At 49.4% G+C, this 24,724-nt stretch overlaps 1 protein-coding gene across 1 annotated transcript in view; it reads left to right on the top strand.

The window, feature by feature from the left end:
• PRPF6 (pre-mRNA processing factor 6) overlaps nt 1-24,724 on the top strand; it is a 50,402-nt gene that overhangs the window by 11,614 nt on the left and 14,064 nt on the right. The window contains exons 4-12 of the mRNA XM_055104965.1: nt 505-583; nt 1,995-2,171; nt 2,406-2,561; nt 6,205-6,299; nt 6,763-6,919; nt 8,252-8,414; nt 17,403-17,521; nt 18,488-18,706; nt 22,813-22,935. Of these exons, the coding sequence (XP_054960940.1) occupies nt 505-583; nt 1,995-2,171; nt 2,406-2,561; nt 6,205-6,299; nt 6,763-6,919; nt 8,252-8,414; nt 17,403-17,521; nt 18,488-18,706; nt 22,813-22,935 (1,288 nt within the window). The remainder of the gene's footprint in view (nt 1-504; nt 584-1,994; nt 2,172-2,405; nt 2,562-6,204; nt 6,300-6,762; nt 6,920-8,251; nt 8,415-17,402; nt 17,522-18,487; nt 18,707-22,812; nt 22,936-24,724) is intronic.

Consider the following 24,724-nt stretch of genomic DNA (forward strand, 5'->3'; position numbering starts at 1 on the left):
GTGCTACCATGCCCAGCTAAGAATGTATATTCATAGTTACCTTAAAATATATTTGATTTGGGCTGGGCGTGGTGGCTCACACCTGTAATCCCAGCACTTTGGGAGGCCAAGGTGGGTAGATCACAAGGTCAGGAGTTCGAGAACAGCCTGGCCAGGTTGGTGAAACCCCGTCTCTACTAAAAACACAAAAATTAGCTGGGAGTGGTGGCAAGCACCTGTAATCCCAGCTACTTGGGAGGCCGAGGCAGGAAAATCACTTAAACCCAGGAGGTGGAGGTTGCAGTGAGCTGAGACTGCGCCACTGCACTTTAGCCTGGGTGACAGAGCAAGACTCCATCTCAAAAAAAAAATATGTGTGTGTGTGTGTGTATGTATATGTATATATTTGATGTAGCTACTAAGAGTATGGAATTGTTCTTTTTGGTGATTTAATTGAGATGGATAATAAATTTGCTTCAGAACAGACACGCAGTGTTTCTGATGTGTGCATGTTTTATTTCCTAGGGAGCAAAGGGAGAAAGAAGAAATAGAGAAATATCGTATGGAACGCCCCAAAATCCAGCAGCAGTTCTCAGACCTCAAGGTGAGCCGATGAAGCGGTGAATGGGGTGCGGTTTCTAACGCTCTCACCCTAACCCGCAGAGGCTCAGACTGCTCTTACGTGGAATTTATGAGACTTTACGTTTTTAATTTAGGGGGTCATTGCTTAGAAGAAGAAAGTGTTTGCTTCAGTATGTTTAACTATATGTGTGTAAAAAAAAAACCCTTCCCCTACTGTAAAAGGTAGGACAAATGAACTTATTTTCTTTGTAATTTTGACTCCATTTATACCTAAGATTTTCTTTTTTTTTTTGGAGGCAGTCTGGCTCTGTTGCCCTGGCTGGAGTGCAGTGGCGTGGTCTCAGCTCACTGCAACCTTCACCTCCTAGGTTCAAGCAATTCTTGTGCCTCAGCCTCCTAAGTAGCTGGGATTACAGGTGCCTGCCACCATACCCAGCTAATTTTTGTATTTTTAGTAAAGACAGGATTTCGCCATGTGTGTCAGGCTGGTCTCAAACTCCTGAACTCTAGTGATCTGCCCACCTCAGCCTCCCAAAGGGCTGGGATTACAGGCGTGAGCCACCACGTCTGGCCCCATTTATACGTAAGATTTTCTAAACTGTGTCCCCTGGGCTTTGAGAGAATAATTTACATTTTAGTGAAGTTGAACAGATCCAATAAATTGATTTTTCTTTTCTTTTCTTTTTTTTTTTTTTTTTTTTTTTGAGACGGAGTTTGGCTCTTGTTGCCCAGGCTGGAGTGCAATGACGCGATCTCGGCTCACCGCAACCTCCGCCTCCCAGGTTCAAGCGATTCTCCTGCCTCAGCCTCCCTAGTAGCTGGGATTACAGGCATGTGCCACCATGCCCGGCTAATTTTGTATTTTTAGTAGAGATGGGGTTTCTCCATGTTGGTCAGGCTGGTCTTGAACTCCCGACCTCAGGTGATCCGCCCGCTTTGGCCTCCCAAAGTGCTGGGATTACAGGCATGAGCCACCGTGCCCGGTCTAAATTGATTTTTCTAAGTGAAGTAGAAAACTATTTTTGGGGCTGGGTACAGTGGCTCACATCTGTAATCTCAGCACTTTGGGAGGCTGAGGTGGGAGGATCACTTGAGCCCAGGAGTTTGAGACCAGCCTTGGGGAGAACCTGTCTTTACAAAAAATAAAAACTTAGCCAGGCATGGTGGCCCACGCTTGTGGTCCCAGCAACTTGAGAAGCTGAAGTGGGAGGATCACTTGAGCCTGGGAGGTTGAGGCTGCAGTGAGCTGTGATTGTGCCACTGAATCCAGCCTGGGCAACAGAATGAGACCCATCTCAAAACAAAAGTAAAAAGCAATTGCTGCATCAAAATCCCTTCTAAAGCTTGGTGAGGGGTGAGAGAGGGCATGGTTCTACCTGGGCACATGAAATTCTGTCAGAGAATTAATGTTTTTGGGGGCTGGATATTTCCAGAGGAAGTTGGCAGAAGTCACAGAAGAAGAGTGGCTGAGCATCCCCGAGGTTGGCGATGCCAGAAATAAACGTCAGCGGAACCCACGCTATGAGAAGCTGACCCCTGTTCCTGACAGTTTCTTTGCCAAACATTTACAGACCGGAGAGAACCATACCTCAGTGGATCCCCGACAAACTGTGAGCTTCCAAAAAAGGGCACATGTGGCCCATTTAGTCTTGTTAGATCAGTGGCAGGAATGGTGGGTGGTGTTGGATTCAATGCTTCTGCAGGTCATGGCTATGCTGTGGCCGAGTCTGTCTGCACAGCTGTGCATATGTCAGGCCACTGGGGAAGTATTTCAGAGAGTAAATTTCTTGGGCATGCAGTGCAAACCGTTGTTTTATTCTTGCCTTTCCTCTCTTCCCCTCCAGCAATTTGGAGGTCTTAACACACCCTATCCAGGTGGACTAAACACTCCATACCCAGGTGGAATGACGCCAGGATTGATGACACCTGGCACAGGTGAGCTGGACATGAGGAAGATTGGCCAAGCGAGGAACACTCTGATGGACATGAGGCTGAGCCAGGTGAGTTTGTCACACAGCATTTTCCTGTGGACAGGTTTAGACAGTTTAATTTTGTTTTGTTTTCTTTTTCTCCTTCTTCTTCTTCTCCTTTTTCTTCTCCTTCTTCTCCTCCTCCTCCTCCTCCTCCTCCTCCTTCTTCTTCTTCTCCTTCTCCTTTTTTTTTTTTGGCTTGATTTTTGCCTGAATAATTCTGCAGATTTTTAAAATTTTGACCCAGAGTCTTGCTGTGTCACTCAGAGGCTGGAGTGCAATGGCGTGATCTTGGCTCACTGCAACCTCCACCTCCTGGGTTCAAGTGATTCTCCTACCTCAGCCTCCTGAGTAGCTGGGATTACAGGTGCCCACCACCACACCCGGCTAATTTTTGTATTTTTTGTAGAGACGGGGTTTCACCATGTTGGCCAGGCTGGTCTTGAACTCCTGACCTCAGGTGATCTGTCTGCCTTGGCCTCCCAAAATGCTGGGATTACAGGTGTGGCCACTGCACTTGGCCTTTTTTTAAAATATAAAATAATAATTTTTTAAAAAGTGTGTTTTTTTCCTGCCTCTCAGTAAATTGTCTTGTGGCCCTGCATGGAACATGTACTTTGATCTGGAGACTAGGTGCTCTAGACACCAGTGAAGTACAGAACTCTTTCTGATATGCATATCAGATACCACGAAGGAACATACTACTTTTGGCCTGGCCAACATGGTGAAACCCCGTCTCTACTAAAAATACAGAAATTGGCCAGGTGTGGTGGCGGGCGCCTGTAATCCCAGCTACTTGGGAGGCTAAGGCAGGAGAATTGCTTGAACCCGGGCGTTGGAGATTGCAGTGAGCCAAGATTGCACCAGTGCACTCCGGCCTGGGCAACAGAGTGAGACTGTCTCAAAATAAAAAACAAAAACAAAAACAAAAAGTGGCACAATCATGGCTGGCTACATACAGCCTTGACCTCCCTGGGCTAAGGCGATCCTTCCACCTCAGCCTACCAAGTAGCTGAGATTACAGGCATGTGCCACCATACCCAACTAATTTTTGTATTTTTTGTTGAGATGGGGTGTCACTAGGTTGCCCAACCTGGGCTGGAGCTCCTGGGCACAAGTGATCTGTCCTCGCTGGCCTCACAAAGTGCTGGGATTACAGGTGTGAACTACCATGCCCAGCCTGAAATTTGTTTACATAGAAATTGTAAAACTTTTTGGGCCAGGCACTCATGCCTGTAATCCTAGCACTTTGAGAGACCAAGGTGGGAGGATTGCTTGAGGTCAGGAGTTCAAGACCAGCCTGGGCAACATGGTGATGGTGAGACTCTGTCTCTACAAAAACTAAAAGAAATAGCTGGGCCTGGTGGTGCCTGTAGTCCCAGCTGTTCGAGAGGCTGAGGTGGAAGGATTGCTTGAGCCAGGGAGTTTGAGGCTGCCATGAGCTATGATCGCGCCTCTGCACACCAGCCTGGGTTACGGAGTGAGACTGTCTCAATAAATAAATAAAACTGTCACAGTAATTTTTTTGTGGTAAAATATATGTAACACAGAATTTACCATTTTAATCATTCTTGACTGTACATACCTTCACTGACATAATTATGTTCATGTTGTTATACAACCTCATCACCATTCATCTCCAGAACTGTTTTCATCTTCCCAAATTGAAACTCCGTACCTGTTAAACACTGAGTCCCCGTGCCCTTTCTCCCCAGCCCCTGGCACCCACCGTTCTCTCTGTTTCTATAAATGTCACTACTCTCTGGATCTCATATGACTGGAATCATACAGTATTTACCTTACTGTGACAGGCTTATTTCAATTAGCTCATGGTGCAGCGTGCGTCAGCATGTTCTTTTTTTTTTTTTTTTCTTTTTTTTTTTGAAACAGAGTCTCTCTCTGTCACCCAGGCTGGAGTTCAATGGCATGGTCTTGGCTCACTGCATTCTCCGCCTCTCGGGTTCAAATGATTCTCCCACCTCAGCCTCCCAAGTAGCTGGGACTACAGGTGTGCACCACCAAGCCCAGCTAATTTTTTTTTTTTTTTTTTTTTGAGACGGAGCCTGGCACCGTCGCCCGAGCTGCAGTTCAGTGGTGTGATCTCGGCTCACTGCAACCTCCACCTCCCGGGTTCAGGTGATTCTCCTGCCTCAGCCTCCCGAGTAGCTGGAACTATAGGCGTGTGCCACCACGTCTGGCTAATTTTTGTATTTTTAGTAGAGACGGGGTTTCATCATGTTGGCCGGGATGGTCTTGATCTCCTGACCTCGTGATCCACTCGCCTCAGCCTCCCAGGATGCTGGGATTAGAATGTGATTTTTTTGTATTTTTAGTAGAGATGGGATTTCACCATGTTGGCCAGGCTGGTCTCGAACTCCTGACCTCCAGTGATCCACGTGGCTCGGCCTCCCAAAGTGCTGGGATTACAGGCATGAGCCCCGGCGCCCCGGCCAGCATGTTCTCAGTTTAAGGCAGGATGAGACTTGACTCTTTGGTGTGTGTGGACCACATTCGCTCATCTGATGAGACTTGACTCTTTGGTGTGTGTGGACCGCATTCGTTCATCTATGTAGACCGCATTCGCTGACCTGTTTATTCGCTGACGGACACTTGGACCACTTTCACCTTTTGACTATTGTGAATAATGCTGCTGTGAATACGGGTGTACAGATATTTGTCAGAGACCCTGCTTTCTGTTCTTTCTTTTTTAATAAAAATTTTATTTTATTTATTTATTTATTTTTGAGACAGGGTCTTGCTCTGTCACCCAGGCTGGAGGGAAGTGGCGTGATCTCGGCTCACTGCAGCCTCTGCCTCCCAGGTTCATGTGATTCTCCTGCCTCAGCCTCCTGAGTAGCTGGGACTACAGGCATGTGCCACCACGCCTGGCTAATTTTTGTATTTTTAGTAGACACGGGGTTTCACCATCCTGGCCAGGCTGGTCTCGAACTCCTGATCTTGTGATCCACCCACCTTGGCCTCCCAAAGTGCTGGGTTTACAGGCGTGAGCCACCACGCCTGGTCAAAAATTACACTTTTTTTTGTAGAGACAGAATCTTGGGAGGCTGAGGCAGGAGGATTCCTTGAGCCCAGGACCTGGAGGCTGCACTGAGCTATGATTGCCACTGCACTCCTGCTTGGGTGACAGAGTGAGACCCTGTCTCAAAAAAATAAATAAAAATATAGATCTTGGCCAGGCGCGGTGGCTCACGCCTGTAATCCCAGCACTTTGGGAGGCCGAGGCGGGCGGATCACGAGGTCAGGAGATCGAGACCGTCCTGGCTGACACGGTGAAACCCCGTCTCTACTAAAAATACAAAAAAATTAGCCAGGTGTGGTGGCGGGCGCCTGTAGTCCCAGCCACTCGGGAGGCTGAGGCAGGAGGATGGCGTGAACCTAGGAGGTGGAGCTTGCAGTGAGCCGAGATCGCGCAACTGCACTCCAGCCCGGGCGACAGAGCGAGACTCCGTCTCAAAAAAAAAAAAAAAATAGGTCTTTTTCCATACAGAAGAAATTTGTTATTATCACAAGGTGTTGTCTGAGTGAAATGAAGGCTGTTTTCCTTCTTCTGACTGCTCTCTCAGGGTTGTGGGAGGGGCACCAGGGACCCTCTGAGAACTTTGTTTTGCACCTGCTCATGTCCAGCTGACTCTTAGCTTGGCCTGTCTCACAGGTGTCTGACTCCGTGAGTGGACAGACCGTCGTTGACCCCAAAGGCTACCTGACGGATTTAAATTCCATGATCCCGACACACGGAGGAGACATCAAGTGAGTGCTTTGCAGAATCGCTGGGCTGGGATGGAGACTCTAGTTGCCTAGGGTATTTTGGATTTTATATGGACAGCATGCTGTCAAAATGGGACATGGCGGTTCTAAGAAATGTAAAGTGGAGTAGTTTGGTTTTTCCATTTGAAATGTATCTGTATCCATTCATTGCGTACACTCAATGTGTTACATATGATACTGCAAAGTCCCTGCCTGTGCTGGGCAGGAAAGCAGCTGGCTGTGTCCCACTTGTCCCATCTGGACCTTTGGTTCTCAGCGTTTGTCTGCGGGGAGGCTACACAGGCTTGGAATAGTGCGCACTGAGGTTTTGAGTTGGTTTGTGTAACTCAGGACATCAGGACTGATAGTTCTTACATTGTGACTGTGAAGTGGGTGCCTTCATCCCAGGTCTCGGGTGCACCCCTGACAGCATGGCCTGATGCCGTGTGCACTCTCCCTCTCGTAGTGATATCAAGAAGGCGCGACTGCTCCTCAAGTCTGTTCGGGAGACGAACCCTCATCACCCGCCAGCCTGGATTGCATCAGCCCGCCTGGAAGAAGTCACTGGGAAGCTACAAGTAGCTCGGAACCTTATCATGAAGGGGACGGAGATGTGCCCCAAGGTGAGGTGTTTCCTGGGAGGCGTTTCCTGGGAGGCTGCATGATTGTGGCCCCTACGGGAGTAAACTTGTTAGAGCAAATCTCTTTGTCTTTTGGTATTGAAACTACAGACAATAGGACAGGCTGGGGGAGGATGTGAAAAGCAGCCAAGGGCTTTTTCCTGCTTGTTTTCATGTGGAGTGAAGGCTAATCCACCACTGTTTTTTTTTTTTGGAGACGGAGTCTCGCTCTGTCACCCAGGCTGGAGTGCAGTGGCACGATCTCGGCTCACCGCAAGCTCCACCTGCCAGGTTCACACCATTGTCCTGTCTCAGCCTCCAGAGTAGCTGGCACTATAGGCGCCCACCACCACGCCTGAATCCACCACGCCTGAATCCACCACGCCTGAATCCACCACTGGTTTGACGGCAGGCTAAGCTTCATTATAAAGAGCTCAGTTGGTCAGCTCTTCACCCACCTAATGGTGGCCAGTCACGGTGGCTCACGCCTGTAATCCCAGCACTTTGGGAGGCTGAGGCGGGTGGATCACTTGAGGTCAGGAGTTAGAAACCAGCCTGGCCAACATGGTGAAACCCCGTCTCTACTAAAAATATGAAAGTTAGCCAGGCGTCGTGACAGGTGCCCATAATCCCAGCTATTCGGTAGGTGGAGGTTGCAGTGAGCTGAGATTGCACCATGCTGCTCCAGCCTGGGCGACAGAGCGAGATTCCGTCTCAAGAAAAAAAAAAAACAACAAAAGAGAACGACCCGAGCAGATGTGCAGTCTCTGCTTTGTCCGTGGAGTTGTCCTGAAGGAAATCATGCTCTTTTCACAAAGTGGTGGTTCATTTTTTTTTTTTTCTTTTTTTTTGAATCTCGCTTTGTTGCCCAGGCTGAAGTACAGTGGCGTGATCTCAGCTCACTGCAACCTCTGCCTCCCGGGTTCAAGCAATTCTCCTGCCTCAGCCTCCTGAGTACCTGGGATTATAGGCACCTGCCACCACACCCAGCTAATTTTTGTATTTTTAGTAGAGACAGGGTTTTGCCATGTTGGCCAGGCTGGTCTCAAACTCCTGACCTCATGGTCCACCTGCCTCGGCCTCCCAAAGGGCTGGGATTGCAGGCGTGAGCCACCGTGCCCAGCCATTAGGTGTTCTTCAGTCAGACATATGGTAGCCATGGTCCCGAGTGTGGTTATAAGGGGGCGACTCCTGGTGCAGGTGTGTTAGAGGCTGAGCTGATTGGCTTTTGTAAATTCTGGGGCCCGAGGATCTGCTCTGGAGATCTGTGCCTGCTGCCCTGTTGCGGCTTCCAGCCTGCACTGAGCCTTACTGGTCTTATCTCTTGCCTCACAGAGTGAAGATGTCTGGCTGGAAGCAGCCAGGTTGCAGCCTGGGGACACAGCCAAGGCCGTGGTAGCCCAAGCTGTCCGTCATCTCCCACAGTCTGTCAGGATTTACATCAGAGCAGCAGAGCTGGAAACGGACATTCGTGCAAAGAAGCGGGTTCTTCGGAAAGGTGAGCCTCCCTCGGAGGTGCTGCTTTCTCCCTCCTTGGGGCCCCTCCTCTCAGCAGCTTTCCTGCTCCTGGCTCAGGCTTTTGGTGAGAGTGGATAAGGAACCAGGGACATTTTTCAGGCCTTTTCTCGGGTTGGGTTGCCTCTGCCCTTGGACCCCCATGGGGGAGGGATACTGTGGTGGGCAAGTTCCCATCCTGGAAGGGATGCTTGGGTTGAGCCCTCACTCCTGCCTTTTTCCAGCGTGTGATCTTGGATGCTTGGGCGGTCACTCTGTGGTCCAGGCTTCCCTCATCTGCAGGGTGAGAACAATGGTAGCTCACAGCCTGTGTCCTGGGGCTCTGGAGATGGTCTGTGTGAAGAGCTGAGCCGGCACGTGGCACGTGCAGACCCTTTGTGGGTGTTACTCATTTTCTCTCCTGAGAAGGCACCAGAGCCACACGTTGATTGAACTCTTTCCTGCTGCTGACGAGGCTGTGCCTCCTGCTCCCGCGAGGCAGCGTGTGCCGTCAGCTCAGGTCAGATAACGACAGACGGCGTGCCTACCAGGGAACCTGATTCCATCCAGGGATTCCTGCCAGGGTAGAGCTTTTGTGGGTAGTTTGTTTATTTTTCTTACTGTGGATTCATAAAAGGAGCACTGTTTCTCCTGTCACTGGAAGTGTGTAGTAGATGCTGCTCTTGAACTGGGTCCAGAACAAGTGCTAGTCAGGGGGCTGTTCTGAAGCTAATCTGTGCAGGTGGCTTCTTTTTTTTCATTTTTTGTTTTTTTTCTTTCTTTTTTTTTTTTTTTTTGAGATGGAGTCTCGCCCTGTCGCCCAGGCTGGAGTGCAGTGGCGTGATCTCGGCTCACTGCAAGCTCCGCCTCCCGGGTTCACACCATTCTCCTGCCTCAGCCTCCCGAGTAGCTGGGACTACAGGCGCCTGCCACCACGCCTGGCTAATTTCTTTTTGTATTTTTAGTAGAGATGGGGTTTCACTGTGTTATCCAGGATGGTCTCGATCTCTTGACCTTGTGATCTGCCTGCCTCGGCCTCCCAAAGTGCTGGGATTCCAGGCGTGAGCCACTGCACCTGGCCTATGCAGGTGGCTTCTATCCATTTTTTTTTTTTTTAGACAGAGTCTCGCTTTGTCGCCCAGGCTGGAGTACAGGGGCACGATCTTGGCTCACTGCAGCCTCTGCCTCCCGGGTTCAAGTGATTCTCCTGCCTCAGCCTCCCGAGTAGCCGGGATTACAGGTGTGCGCCTCCACGCCTGGCCAATTTTTGTATTTTTAGTAGAGATGGGGTTTCCCCATGTTGGCCGGGCTGGTCTCAAACTCCTGACCACAAGTGATCCTCCTGCCTTGGCCTCCCAAAGTGCAGGGATTACAGGCGTGAGCCCCTGTGCCTGGCCTTTTCTTTTCTTTTTTTTTTTTTTGAGATGGAGTCTCACTTTGTCCCCCAGGCTGGAGTGCAATGGCACCATCTTGGCTCACTGCAACCTCCGCCTCCTGGGTTTAAGCAATCCTCTTGCCTCAGCCTTCTGAGTAGCTGGGACTACAGGCACCTGCCACCACGCCTGCTTAATTTTTGTATTTTTAGTAGAGACGGGGTTTCACTGTGTTGACCAGGCTGGTCTTGAACTTCTCACCTCAAGTGATCCACCCACCTCGACCTCCCAAAGTGCTGGGATTACAGGCGTGAGCCACTGTGCCCGGCCAGATTTTTTTTTTTTTTTTTTTGAGACAGCGTCTTGCTCTGTCACCCAGGCTGGAGTGCAGTGGCGCGATCTTGGCTCACTGCAGCCACCACCTCCCAGGCTCAGGCGATCCTCCCAGCTTAGCCTCCCAAGTAGCTGGGAGTATAGGTCCCACCCCCACGCCCAGCTATTTTTAATTTTTGGTAGAGATGGGATCTTGCTGTGTTGTCCAAGCTTGTCTCAAACTCCCATCCTCAAGTGATCCTCCTGCCTTGATCTCCCAGAGAGCTGGGATTACAGGCATCAGCCATCGCATCCAGCCTATTCTTCCTGAATTTATAGCCTAGGAAAAATAAAGTGTATTTTATGGAATCAAGGGCAGTTTTCAGTGAGAGCTTTCCAGCTCTTGTTTTTTCAAATGTCTTTAAGCGAAATATCCCATTGAGGCTTCTGTGCTGATAGGACCGTGCAGATGAGGGCTATTTGGTAGAAAGCCCCTTATCAAATATAGTTTCATTCACTTACTATCCACGTCTGTTAGAAGACAGGTGAAGGCTGCTTGCCTGTGATGCACGTTCCCCCGACCCTGTGCACTCACATGTGAACGTGCTTTCCTCTGTCGGGGCTGGTTTCTTGACCGCAGCCCAGCTGCTCAGTGAATGCTCAGAGACAGCCTCTTTTATTTTTTTTTATTGAGACAGAGTCTCGCTCTGTCGCCCAGGCTGGAGTGCAGTGGCACGACCTCGGCTCTCTGCAAGCTCCGCCTCCCAGGTTCACGCCATTCTCCTGCCTCAGCCCCCCAAGTAGCTGGGACTACAGGCGCCCGCCACCAGGCCTGGCTAATTTTTTTTTTGTATTTTTAGTAGAGATGGGGTTTCACCATGTTAGCCAGGATGGTCTTGATCTCCTGACCTCATGACCCACCCGCCTCGGCCTCTCAAAGTGCTGGGATTACAGGTGTGAGCCACCGTGCCTGGCCAGAGACAGCGTCTTATAATGAGGCCAGGAACAGAAAGTTAGCACCTGTCTGGGTTTGTAGAAATCAGTTTATCTTTTTTCAGCTAGGAAGAAATAGTTCTTTGATGAAGAGCCCATGAAAGTCTGGGTAATTAGTATTGTTTACTTAGAAAAGCTCTATTGAATTCTTCCTGCCACAGTTTGATGAATGATCATGAATGTCTTTGTGGCCACTCCCTGCTCACCACCAGATTGTCTGGGTTCATTTCCAGTTGGTTTGGATTTGGAGATGGGAGTATGCTGTTGGAGGCGGGGGCCTTCGGGGAGTGTTGAGGGACTGTGTTTCCACGGCTGTCCTCTCAGGGAGTGGCCTCCTGGCTGTGCTCTCTCAGGCAGAGAAGCTGGGCTAAGGTGGAATGAACCCAGGATCTCCAGGATGGCCTTTGCCGCTGCCCTAATACTGGTCCTGGCCTGCCCTTTCCCAAGAGCGTTTCCAAAAACTGTATTCTTTTCCTGGGGTGAAGCCCAGCACTGCTTCATTTGGTTATTAGCAAACACTTACACATTGCTTGAAGGGTCTGGTTTTTGAAATTAAGATGACAGCTACTTCCACTGGTGACTTAGGACACCTGCCAGCCAGGGAGCCTGGCAGTGCATGGTCTCTGTGAGCTCTGGGTCGCTGTTGGGCTCAGCTGACACCTTAGTCCTTTGTTGGGAGAATAGGCGTTTTGGGTGCTGATCTTGAGACCTGAGGAGGCTGAGTAACCTTAGGCATGGTGCTTGGCCTCTGAGCTTCCATGTCTTCCTCTGTAAAAGGGAAGAGGGCTTTCAGGATTGGGGAGGGTGCAGCATGTGAGCTTCCTGGCCAGGGTGGGGTGTCCCACGTGCAGAGTCCCCTGGGGAGGCCCGACTGGCAGCTCCCCTACAATAATGCACTCACATGCTGTGTACTCCGCTAGTTAATGCAGATGTGTGGAAGTGGAGTTATTTTACACTAACGCCATATGCTCTGGCCTGTGAAGCGTGGCATCCTTCAGCGGCCATTGCCAGCGTGTCCCTCTGGGGGCACAGGAATGGCACAGTTCAGGTTGAGGGTCTTCCCTGCAGTCACGTGGCCCCCGGAGAGCATGTTGGTCACGTCTTCATGGCTGTGTCTAGCATTCAGAATACTCTTTTCCTGTTCTAGGCCAACTTCAGGGGTGTGTGCTTCCTCCACATACATTGGCTGGTTGTGGTGCTTCCTCCGCTTCTGCTCATAAAGTCACACTCCTTGAAGGCCGTTGTATCATGGTGTGCCATGTGGCTTCCGAAAGCACCTGGGGAAGGTGACCTTGTTGGTTTTAGTGCCATGCCTGTGGGCTGCTGATGAGATGCCATTGGAGATATGTCAGCTCTCTCCCAAAACTTGAAGACACAGAGTCCTGGGAGTCGTAAGTTAATGACTCCATAAATTGAGTCCCGCATGAATATTCTGTTCTTTAGAGACGCGAAGTTCATCTCCACCAATGTACAAAGTATTAAGGGAAGTAGTTCATATTTAGACAAATAGAGCACTCATCTCCCACGCAGGCGAGGTGAGAGCGCACAGGAAAAACAACTGGGTCGTTCTGTGTCTTCTCTCTGTGCCTAGTCGCCTGGTTGGAGGTTAGGACTTTCTTTCTTTACTGCTGTGCCCTCTGCTGTCACCCTGCTCGGTCAGGGTTCTTGACCTGGATGAGTAACCCAAATCTCTTTTTTGTTTTAGACAGAGCCTCGTCCTATTGCCCAGGCTGGAGAGCAGTGTTGCAATCAGCTCACTGCAGCCTCAACCTCCTGGGCTGTAGTGATCCTCCTGCTTCTGGCTCTGGAGTAGCTGGGACCATAGGTACATACTACCATGCCCAGATGATTTTTATTTTGAGACAGGATCTTGCTCTGTTGCCTAGGCTGGAGTGCAGTGGCATGATCATGGGTCACTGAAGCCTCAACCTCCCAGACTCACACTATCCTCCAGTCTCAGCCTCCTGAATAGCTGGGACTCCAGGGACATACCACCATGCCTGGCTGAGTTTTTAATTTTTCAAAGAGACGAGGTCTCCCTGTGTCGTCCAGGCTGGTTTTAAACTCCTGGGCTCAAGTGATCCTCCCACCTCAGTCTCCCAAAATGCTGGGACTGCAGATGGGGGCCACTGTGCTCAGCCAGGACCCATATCTTTATCCCCAAAGGGTCTGACTTGTTGGTAGTTTTGCTTTTTTGGTGGCTGTAGTTCCCATTAACTTTTACTGGTAGAAGCAGAAATACTAAACTGTTTTTAGGACCGGCCTCTAGATAGTCTCCCACAGTGGGTGGCAGCAACTCAGGCTCGCTTTGGGAGTCAGGGTTAGCCTCTCCAGCCAGGGCTGGTACATGAGGAGGCCAGAGGGAGCTGTGGTCTGCACCCTGGTTGGCACATACTCCCTTTGGAGTAGCTCGTAGCTTGCTCTTTTTTTTTTTTTTTTTGAGACTGAGTCTCGCTCTGTTGCCCAGGCTAGAGTGCAGTGGCGCGATCTCGGCTCACTGCAACCTCCGCCTCCTGGGTTCAAGGAAGTCTGTTGCCTCAGCCTCCCAAGTAGATGGGATTACAGGCACCTGCCACCACACCCGACTAATTTTTGTATTTTTAATAGAGATGGGGTTTGGTTTCACTGTGTTGGCCAGGCTGGTCTCGAACTCCTGACCTCATGATCCACCCGCTTCAGCCTCCCAAAGTGCTGGGATTACAAATGTGAACCACCACACCCGGCCTTTGGACCAGCTCTCTTGACAGGAGGGTCCAAGGAGGCGGAGACGGGACTCTTGGCAGCGGAAACGGGACTTGTGGCAGCGAAGATGGGACTTGAGCCATTCAGACATCACTGTTTATTCCTAGACCCGTGTGTTCTGGCTGTGAGATCCAGCCGGGATTGGTGTCTATTCACAGCATTTGTGGCATCCTACTGGGCTGCCAGGCCATGGCTCTGAGTGACGGGCGCATGGTAACACCATGTTCTGCCTGAATCAGTGAATTCACATAGCTTCGTCTTCTGGCCGTCTTTCAGTTGGTCAAGTGGACATCCAGATAATAAGGCCAGGGGTGTCAGTGCCAGTGTACTGTGCAGAACCATGCGTAAACCACAGCAGACTTTTGTCTTCTCAGTCCCTTGACCCTAAGGGACTCCCCAGAGGTTGTCAGTGTGGGCTGAGGGAGGAAAGCGGTTGAGCAGCCACCAGTGCAGGAGGCGTCTGCCCCATAGCTTAGGCAGCTGTGCTGCACCTGCCTTCCTTCCACACCATCTCCTGGGTGCCATTTCCACCCTATGAGGCCACTGCTGCATCTGCCCAACCTTGTGGTTTGGTCTGTCAGTAACACCCGGAGTGGGCAGCAGGTTGCTCAGTCATTTTATGTCCCTTAGCTGAGTGTTCATTCCCTGCCAGGGCCTCACAGCCAGCCTGGGGCTGTTTCTCAGCAGGAGAGCAGGTACCTGCAGGAGAGCGTAGCTAGCTCACTTGCCCTCTCCCCTCCCCGCCTCCCCTCCCCTCTGCCTCCCGTCCCCTCTTCCCCTCCCCGCCTCCGCTTCCCTCCCCGCCTCCCCTCCCCTGCCCTGCCCTTTTCCTCTTTTTTTTTTTGAGACTGAGTCTCCCTCTTTTGCCTAGGCTGGAGCTGGAGTTCAGTGGTGCAGTTTTGGCTCACTGCAACCTCCACCTCCTGGGCTCAAGCGATTCTCCCACCTCTGCCTCCCAGCTAGCTGGAACCACAAGTACATGCCACCACGCCCAGCTAATTTTTGTATTTTTTGTAGAGACAGGGTTTCGCCATGTTGTCCAGGCTAGTCTCGAATTCCTGGGCTCCAGCGATCCTCCCACCTCAGCCTCCCAAAATGCTGGGATTATAGGTGTGAACCACCACAATCAGCTGCCTGGCCTAATTTCTTTTTCTTTTTCTTTTCTTTTTTTTGAGTTGGAGTCTCTCTCTGTCACCCAGGCTAGAGTGCAGTGTCACAGTCTCAGCTTTTTGCACCTGCGCCTGCTGGGTTCAAGCGATTCTCCTGCCTCAGCCTCCCCAGTAGCTGGGATTACAGGTGCATGCCACCATACCTGGCTAATTTTTGTATTTTTAGTAGCGACAAGGTTTCACTGTGTTGGCCAGGCTGGTCTCGAACTCCTGACCTCAGGTGATCTGCCCACTTCGACCTCCCAAAGTGCTGGGATTACAGGCGTGAGCTACGGGCTGTACCTGGCCCGGCCTAATTTCTTAACATCATTAAATGTCTACTGCATTCATATTTTTCCAGCTGTCATGTCAGTACCTGCACGGGCACATGCATGCATAACCACATGCACACATGGTTGGTTTGAATCAGGATCTAAGCAAAGTCTGAACATTGCCGTTTGGTTGATGTCTTCTCTGGGTTTGTTGATGGAATTGGGTTGTTTTTCCTTGAGATTCCTCACATCAGGGTTTGCTCACTGCAGCCTGTGAGATTGTTTCATGTGGGTCTCGTTTCCTGTATCCTCTGTTTCCTGTATCCTCTTATAAATTGGAAGGTAGATTTGGAGACTCATAAGAGTAAGCTTTGTGTTTTTTTTTTTCTTTTTTTATCAAGGAAGTATTCGTGGCAATGCAAGCAGTGTCAGGAGCTGCAGAGGCTGTCACTGCTCAGTGGCCCCAGTGTCCTTCATGGAGTTCTCCACAGCCTTTCAGCTCCTGCCTTTGGCAGTGGCTGGTGACCCGTGCCCGCATCTGTTCCTTCATTAGGGTGTGCAAAACGGTGACATTATAATTAGGTCACTCTTTTTGCTTTTATTGCCAGAATTATTCTTAAGAGAAGAATTTTCCTATATCCATGATTTGGTTATTCTGAGTTTATTTGGGAAAGACAGAATAGATATTTGATTTGCTTCCTTTCAACTTTCGGGATGATGAGTTGATTCTCTAGCATTCTCCAAAGGTGACTAATGGTCTCTTGGAGCTTTGTTATGAACTATTGAATGCTGTGGTATTTCATGGGTTTGAATACATTGCAGGTAATATTCTTAATATGCTTATTGACCTTCAGACTCTCTGATCATTGTCCAGTGGAAGTCTCTTCTAGTTTGCTCTTGAATTTTTTTTAAGTTTTAGGTATTTTTATTTAAGGGAAAACATGTAATAATGAGGTATTTTAGGTCGGGCGTGGTGGCTCATGCCTGTAATCCCAGCACTTTGGGAGGCCGAGGCGTGCGGATCATGCGGTCAAGAGATCAAACCATCCTAGCCAACATGGTGAAACCTGTCTCTGCTAAAATTTCAAAAATTAGCTGGGTATGGTGGCTGCACGCCTGTACTCAGCTACTTGGGAGGCTGAGGCAGGAGAATCGCTTGAACCCGGGTGGCAGAGGTTGCAGTGAGCCGAGATCACGCCACTGCACTCCAGCCTGGCGACAGAGCGAGACTCCATCGCAAAAAAAAAAAAAAAAAAAAGAGGTATTTCAGACACTGGCATTTTTTCGTAAATATTTGAAGTGAATTACGTAGATCTTAAGTGTGCAGTTTGATGTCTTCACAAGTGCATGCACCCGTGTAACCCACACTCGACCAAGGCATAGAGCATTTCCAGGGGGGGCACCGTGGCTGACGCCCATAATCCCAGCACTTTGGGAAGCCGAAGCGGGCGGATCACTTGAGATCAGGAGTTTGAGACCAGCCTGGCCAATATAGTGAAACCCCATCCCTACTAAAAATACAAAAATTAGCCAGGCGTGGTGGTGCGCACCTGTAGTCCCAGCTACCTTAGAGGCTGAGACAGGAGAATCTCTGAACCCAGGAAGCGGAGGTAGCAGTCAGCTGAGATTGTGCCATTGTACTCCAGCCTGGGCAATAGAATGAGACTCTGTCTCAAAACAAAAACAAAAACATTTCCATCCCCACAGAAAGTCCCCTGGTGCCTCTCAATCAATCCATACTATCCCCATTCGTTGGCAGTCATGCTTCTGACTTATTTTACCAAGATTAGTTTTGCCTGTTTTCAGACGTCACATAAAGGGAGTCATATAGTATAAACTGTTTTGGGACTGGTTTCTTTTGTTCAGCATGTTTTTGAGGTTCATTCCCGTGGTCACTGGTTTCCTGAGTGCTGTTGATATGACCCTGGCAGTCTTCAGTCACTTCCTTGCTTTCTGCTACCACAAGATGCTCTGTTTGTCCTTGTTTGTGTCTGCCCCAGACCTGAAGGAAGCCACATAAAGGGCAGGTGTGTGGTCCCTGACTGTCAACCAGGGAAGTCCGTCTCATCCTGACCAGCAGCATGCTCACCACATGAGCCTCCTGTTTTTATCTCCTTTTCTGTGACGTGGTTTCTCGTTTGACCTTTCCTAGCCCTCGAGCATGTTCCAAACTCGGTTCGCTTGTGGAAAGCAGCCGTTGAGCTGGAAGAACCTGAAGATGCTAGAATCATGCTGAGCCGAGCTGTGGAGTGCTGCCCCACCAGCGTGGAGGTGAGTCTGGCGGGCTCAGGGCCACCAGAGCCCAAAGTGGCCAAGGCCTGAGCCGAGGTTCAGTGTCTGGAAGTGATGATGTAAGTGGAGCATTGAGCTCACTCAGGCTGCAATTTCTGGGAGCAGAAGGCCGTGTGGAACCCCAGGATGCCGTTCTGTACACAGCCGCTAGGCAGGGTGGTCAGTGGCCTCAGCTAGCTGTGCTCTTAACGGACGTGCAGGGAGAATCTTAGCTCATACCTGACCACTGCAGAAAATTCTCTGTTGGGCAGTTGCTCGGGGGCCATTTCCTCTCAGCAGCCCAGAGTTTGTCATGGGAGCCAAAGGTGGCAGTGTGATAGAAAACATTGCTTTCTGTCAGCTCCGCATGACTGCTCTTTGCCTCCAAGCTAAGTGGGATTTCTTTGGTTTTAAGCATTCCAGTTCACAGCATTCTGTGCAGTGATTTTTAGTCTTGGTTTTATGATACCTAGTATGTCTTTAATTATCCTAAGGGGTATTGTGAAATTCTCCAAACAACATTAATCTTATTTTATTTACATAAAAATGAATAAAGCCCGTACACATCTTAGGGATGGAATGCTGCAGAACCAAGGGTCTGGGAACTTCAGGAGGCTGAACACCCTTCTGTGTATTTAGCCTGTGAGGGCAGTAGCCTCATCCTGCTCGTCTGTGCCAGCCCCTGGTATCAGGTCTGGCGTGCTGTGTGCCTGGAGGCTGTGTTTGTGAACATTCAACTGAGAATCTTTTGATGCTCACGAGAGTCACTAAATGAGTCAGAAGCATAAAGGAACAGTTGGTCAGGTGAGAAGTGCTGCTGTGGACACTTCTCAGGCCATGTTCAGATGGTTCTCGAGAGCTAAGAAAGAATGTGGTGGCCAACGCTGGAGGGTGGGTCGCTGTCTGGCCTGCAGCTGTCCCCCCAGCACAGTGTCCTCTCCTTTTTCTCGTGTCCTCTCCGCGTAGCTCTGGCTTGCTCTGGCAAGGCTGGAGACCTATGAAAATGCTCGCAAGGTCTTGAACAAGGCGCGGGAGAACATTCCTACAGACCGACATATCTGGATCACGGCTGCTAAGCTGGAGGAAGCCAATGGGAACACGCAGATGGTGGAGAAGATCATCGACCGAGCCATCACCTCTCTGCGGGCCAACGGTGTGGAGATCAACCGTGAGCAGTGGATCCAGGTGGGCCGCAGGCGGGTGTCGTGGTGTCTGCTTTAACAGTGCACATGCAGCACGTGAGAGTCCCACACAGGACTGGGGGTTGCTGGATGGTACTGGGGAGTCCTGTGCCGAACCAGAAGCAGGCACAGGTGTGAATGGGCCCTGAGGGACCTGGGCATGCCCACTGTCGCTCTTGATGGATTCAGGCCTGGAGTTCGTCTTGGGGTGAACACTTCAGAAGCCCTTTCAGTGTGTGTACACCTTTGCTAGTAGAAATGATACACCTACGAGAGGAGGACAGGAAGTCTCATGGCTTCTTTCTTTGCTAGTAAAAATGATACACCTATGAGAGGAGGACAGGAAGTCTCATGGCTTCTTTTACTCTTCCCCTCTCCCCCACACCCTTTTTTTTTTTTTTTTTTTTTTTGAGAGGGAGTCTTTCTGTCACCCAGGCTAGAGGGCTAGAGTGCAGTGGCACGATCTTGGCTTACTGCAACCTCCACCTCCTGGGTTCAAGCAGTTCTCCTACGTCAGCCACCTGAGTAGCTGGGATTACAGGCACCCGCCACCATACCCAGCTAATTTTTGTATTTTTAGAAGAGACAGAGTTTCACCATGTTGGCCAGGTTGGTCTCGAACTCCTGACCTCAAGCAATCTGCCCGCCTTGGTCTTCCCTGTCTTCTATCTTTGTCTGTAGACTTAAGGCTATAGAAAAGTTTCCAAAGATGATCTAACTTAGGAAGTAGGGCTTGGGTTCCCTCTAATGCCTTCTTCTAAGGAGTCACTCACTGAGTTATGTTTCTCTCAAGAAAAATAAATAATGAAATTACTATTTTCTGTTTTATTTTATGACAGTTTGTCTTTCTTTCCTTCCTTCCTTCCTTCTTTCCTTCTTTCTTTCCTTCTTTCTTTCTTGAGACAGGGTCTCGCCGTGTTGCTCAGGCCGGAGTGCAGTGGTGCAGTCATGCCTCACTGCATCCTTGACCTGGGCTCAAGCAATCCTCCCGCCTTAACCTCCCAAGTGGCTGGGACTACAGGCATGTGCCACCATGCTTGGCCAATTTTTTTATTTTTATTTTTTGTCTTGTTATGCTGCCCAGGCTGGTCTTAAACTCCTAGCCTTAAGCAGTCCTGCCACTTCAGCCTCCCAAAGTGTTGAGATTACAGGCATCAGCTGCCATGCCCAGCATATGACAGGTTATTAAGCTATAATTAGCGTTCTACAGAGTCCACCCATTTAAAGTTTACAATTCAGTGGTTTTAGTATATTCACAGAGCTAGGCGCTGTCACCACAATCCTAGAACCTTCTTATCACCCCAGAAAGAAATCCTGTGTCCGTGAGTTGTTGCTCCCCATTTTCATACCTCTGTAGCCTTTTGTTTTTGTTTTTGTTTTTTTTTTGAGACAGGGTGGGTCTCTGTCTCCCAAGCTGGAGTGTATGGTGCAATCAATCTTGGCTCTCTGCCACATTTGCTTCCTGGGCTCAAGCAATTCTCCTGCCTCAGCCTCCTGAGTAGCTGGGACTACAGGCATGCGCCACCACACCTGGCTAATTGTTTTCTATTTTTTGTAGAGACGCGGTTTTGCCATGTTGTTCAGGCTGGTCTCAAACTCCTGAGCTCAGATGATCCACCTGCCTCGGCCTCCCAAAGTGCTGGGATTACAAGCGTGAGCCACCGTGCCTGTCTAACCTTGTTTTTTTACTTTCTTTCTCTATACATTTTTTCCTGGACATTTTATATACAGATGTTCAACTTATGGGCTTATATCCTGATAAACCCATTGTAAGTTGAAAATATCATAAGTCTAAAATGGATTTGAGGCTGGGTGCTGTGGCTCACACCTATAATCTCAGCACATTGCGGGGCTGAGGCGGGTGGATCACTTGAGGTCAGGAGTTTGAGACCAGCCTGGCCAACATGGTAAAACCCCGTCTCTACTAAAGATACAAAAAAATTAGCCAGGCATGATGGCGGGCACCTATAATTCCAGCTACTCAGGAGGCTGAGGCAGGAGAATTGCTTGAACCTGGCGGAGGCAGAGGTTGCAGTGAGCCGAGATCGTGACACTGTACTCCAGCCTGGGCAAAAGAGCGAGACTCTGTCTCAAAAAATAAATAAAATAAAATGAAATAAAATGCATGTGATACACCTAACCTACTGAACTTTACAGCTTAGCCTGCCTATGTCAAACATGCTCAGAACACCTACCTTAGCCTACAGTTGGGCAGAGTCATCGAACGTAAAGTGTTGAATAACTCACGTAATTTATTGAATGCTACGATGAAAGTGAAAAACAAACTGGTGGTTTGAGTCAAAGTATTGCTTCTACTGAGCGTGATGGCTTTTGCATCGTTCGACACCGTGAGTGGAATCACACGACACGTGGTCTTTTGTGACTGGCCTTAACTTAGTGTGTTTTCAGGGTTCCTCCATGTTGTAGCATGGAGGTATTGAAATCCTTTGCCTACTTTTACGTTGGATTGTGTCTTTATTATGGTCTATGTATTATTTTTGTCTGTTGTTTTATTATTGAGTTCTAAAAGATGTTTTTATATATTCTGGATATATTGTCACTTATCAGAGACATGATTTGCAAATACAGATGGTCCTTGACTTCCCATGGTTTGACTTTACCGTGGTTCAAAAGCAGTTTGCATTCAGTAGAAACTGTACATGGAGGAAGAGCCAGCACCTTTGCTGCAGGCCCTGAGGGTCTGGGTGCTGGGTCCTTGCCCCATGCATTCTTCTCACCACTGACCTTTGTGCCAGCGTCTCTGCCTCAGATCCTTGCTCTTGGCTCTGCTTTCTGTCTGGGATGGTTTTCTGGTGCTGGCAGGGCCCTGGGAGGGTCTGGGAGGCATGTGGCTCCGGTTGCACTTTGCTCGCGGTCCATGTCGTGGTCCCCCATGTTGGCATGCCGCAGTGGTGCCTGTGCTCCTGCACCCTGTTGCTCTGGCTGGGTTATTGTTCTCTTGTTGGTAGACACATTCTCTTGCACACATGGGAATATATTTGTCACATGAATGCCTTAAAGTAGAACTGCTGGGTCAAATATGTGCCTGTTTTATTTTGATAGAGAATGAGAAATTGCCCTCCATAGAGATATGTGCTTCTTTGCAGTATAAGATTTATGCCCCCCTTCACCAAGTGAGCCAGTCAGCACGTTTCAATGTTGCTCATCTGATACGTGCACAATGGTACTTAGAATAGTTTAATTAGCATCTTGAAAATAAGAATAGGGGCTGGGTGTGGTGGCTTATGCACTAATCCCAGCACTTTGGGAGGCTAAAGCAGGAGGGTTACTTGAGACCAGGAGTTTAACACCAGCCTAGGCAACATAAGGAGACCCTGTATCTATGAAACATAATGTACCATTGGGCATGGTGGTGCATGTCTGTGCTACTCGGGAGGCTGAGGTGAGAGTATCCCTTGAGCCTGGGAGTTGGAAGCTGCAGTGAACTATGATTGTACCACAGCACTTCAGCCTGAGTGACAGGGAGAGACCTTGACTCTCTCTTTTTTTTTTTTTTTTTTCCCGAGACGTAGTCTTGCTCCGTTGCCCAGGCTGGAGTGGAGTGGCGTGATCTTGGCTTACTGCAACCTCCACCTCCCGGGTTCAAGTGATTCTCCTGCCTCGGCCTCTCGAGTAAGCTGGGATTACGGGCACCCACCACCATGCCTGGCTAATTTTTGTATTTTATTTTTTAGTAGAGACAGGGTTTCACCAGGTTGGCCAGGCTGGTCTCGAACTCCTGACCACATGATCCACCCTCCTTGACCTCCCAAAGTGCTGGGATTACAGGTGTGAGCCCCCGCACCTGGCTGAGACCTTGTCTCTTAAAAAAATAAAATAAAAAGGCTTTACATTTCTTTTCACATGTTTAAAAGTTGTTTGTATTTTTATTTTCTAGTGAACAGTGTGCCTATGTCCTTTGTGACATTTCTCTATTGTTTTTTCTGATTGGCGTGCAGTAGACTCACTTCCTCAGATCCCCAGTAGGCAGTGTCAGCATCTTGTGCTGATGTCTGTCAGTTTTAACCATTCAGGAACTCCGTACTCCCCGTTGGGAATCTGCAGCTCTGATTTCCAAAATCAAAAATAAGTTTTGTGTTCCTCTTTCAGGATGCCGAGGAATGTGACAGGGCTGGGAGTGTGGCCACCTGCCAGGCCGTCATGCGTGCCGTGATTGGGATTGGGATTGAGGAGGAAGATCGGAAGCATACCTGGATGGAGGATGCTGACAGTGTGAGTTGGCAACAGGGGCCTTTGTCCGTAATATGGAGTCTCTGCTTGTGGGAACAGCAGGCACCTTATAAACTACTAGGCTATTTTAAAACTCTTTTTTTTTTTTAAATCTGAGACGGGGTCTTGCTCTGTCGCCCAGGCTGGAGTGCAGTGGCGCTATCTCAGCTCACTACAACCTCCACCTCCTGGGTTCACGCCATTCTCCTGCCTCAGCCTCCCGAGTAGCTGGGACTACAGGCATGTGCCACCACGCCCAGCTAATTTTTTGTATTTTTAGTAGAGACGGGGTTTCACCGTGTTAGCCAGGATGGTCTTAATCTCCTGACCTCGTGATCCACCCCACCTTGGCTTCCCAAAGTGCTGTGATCACAGGCGTGAGCCACCGCGCCCGGCCTCCCAGAGTGCTGGGATCACAGGCGTGAGCCGCCGCGCCCGGCCTCCCACGGTGCTGGGATCACAGGCGTGAGCCGCCGCGCCCGGCCGCAGATTTGCTTTCTTACTCTGTTCGCTCTCATGTACTTACCTCTTATGTTTTTTTCTGGAACTGTTTGACAATGAGTGAGTTGCAGGTGTGGTGCCCTTTACCTTACACACGTTGGTATTTCTTTAAAACAGGACCTTCTCTTACACAGCCATAGCTCAGTTATCAAAATCAGGACATTGATGTTGGGACAGTGCTGTCAGCTAACTTCAGACCTTACTCAAATCCCACCCACAGGCTGGGCATGGGGCCGACGCCTGTAATTCCAGCACTTTGGGAGGCCGAGATGGGCAGATCGCTTGAGCTTGGGAGTTTGAAACCAGCCTGGGCAACATGGCAGAACACCATCTTTACAGAAACAAAAGCCAGGCATGGTGGTACACGCTTGTAGTCCCAGCTACTCAGGAGGCTGAGGTGGGAGGATCACTTGAGCTCAGGAGTTTGAGGCCGTAGTGAGCTGTGATTGCGCCACTGCACTTCAGCCTGAGTGACAGCAAGACCCTATCTCAAAAAAAGAAAAAGTCTCACCCGTTGTCTCTGTGTCCTTTTAGCAGAAGAAAAAACCAACTGTCTTCTGTGAGGAATACAGGGTCATCCTCAGGCTAGTCTGGAAGAGAGCCTCAGCCTTTGTTGTTCCTGAGTGTGAATTTTTTGAGGACCATGGGCCAGTGATGCTGTAGACTCCTCTTTCATCTGGTTCTCTGTAGACTCCTCTTTCATCTGGTTCTCTGTGGTGTCTCCTCCGGGTTGGGTTGAGGCTTCTTGGTGCATCATACGGAGAGGTGTGCACCTGTTCAACTCCGACCGTCTGGTGCGGGCAGTGGCTGCAGGTGTTTCCACTGTATGGTTGCTGTTTGTTTCTTTGTTATTATTAATAAGTATTTTGAGGATCCATTAATGATGCTTCTTGGCCTGAATCAGTTATTTCTGTGGTGTTTGCTAAATGGTGATTTTTTTAAAATCTTTTTTTATATATTAAATTTTTTTTGTAGAAACAATATCTCACTATGTTGTCCAGGCTGGTTTCGAACTCCTGGCCTCAAGTGATCCCACCTCAGCCTCCCAAAGTATGTAGGATTACAGGCGTGTCACTGTGCCTGGCCACACCTGCATAATGATTTTGTGAACAGTTTCTCTTACATTTTATTAGTTGGAATTCTACAGTAACGAAGAGCTTCACTTTCTCCTTCATCCGTGTGCGTTCACTTCCTTCCATCTGGATTGGGCAATGGCTCCTCCTTTGGTCCTTGGAATCAGACCCCACTGCTGGCATTGACCGTGTGATACACACATGATTCTTTTGCACCC

The sequence above is a fragment of the Pan paniscus genome, chromosome 21, assembly GCF_029289425.2.
Source record: "Pan paniscus chromosome 21, NHGRI_mPanPan1-v2.0_pri, whole genome shotgun sequence".
Classification (NCBI taxonomy): Eukaryota; Metazoa; Chordata; class Mammalia; order Primates; family Hominidae; genus Pan; species Pan paniscus.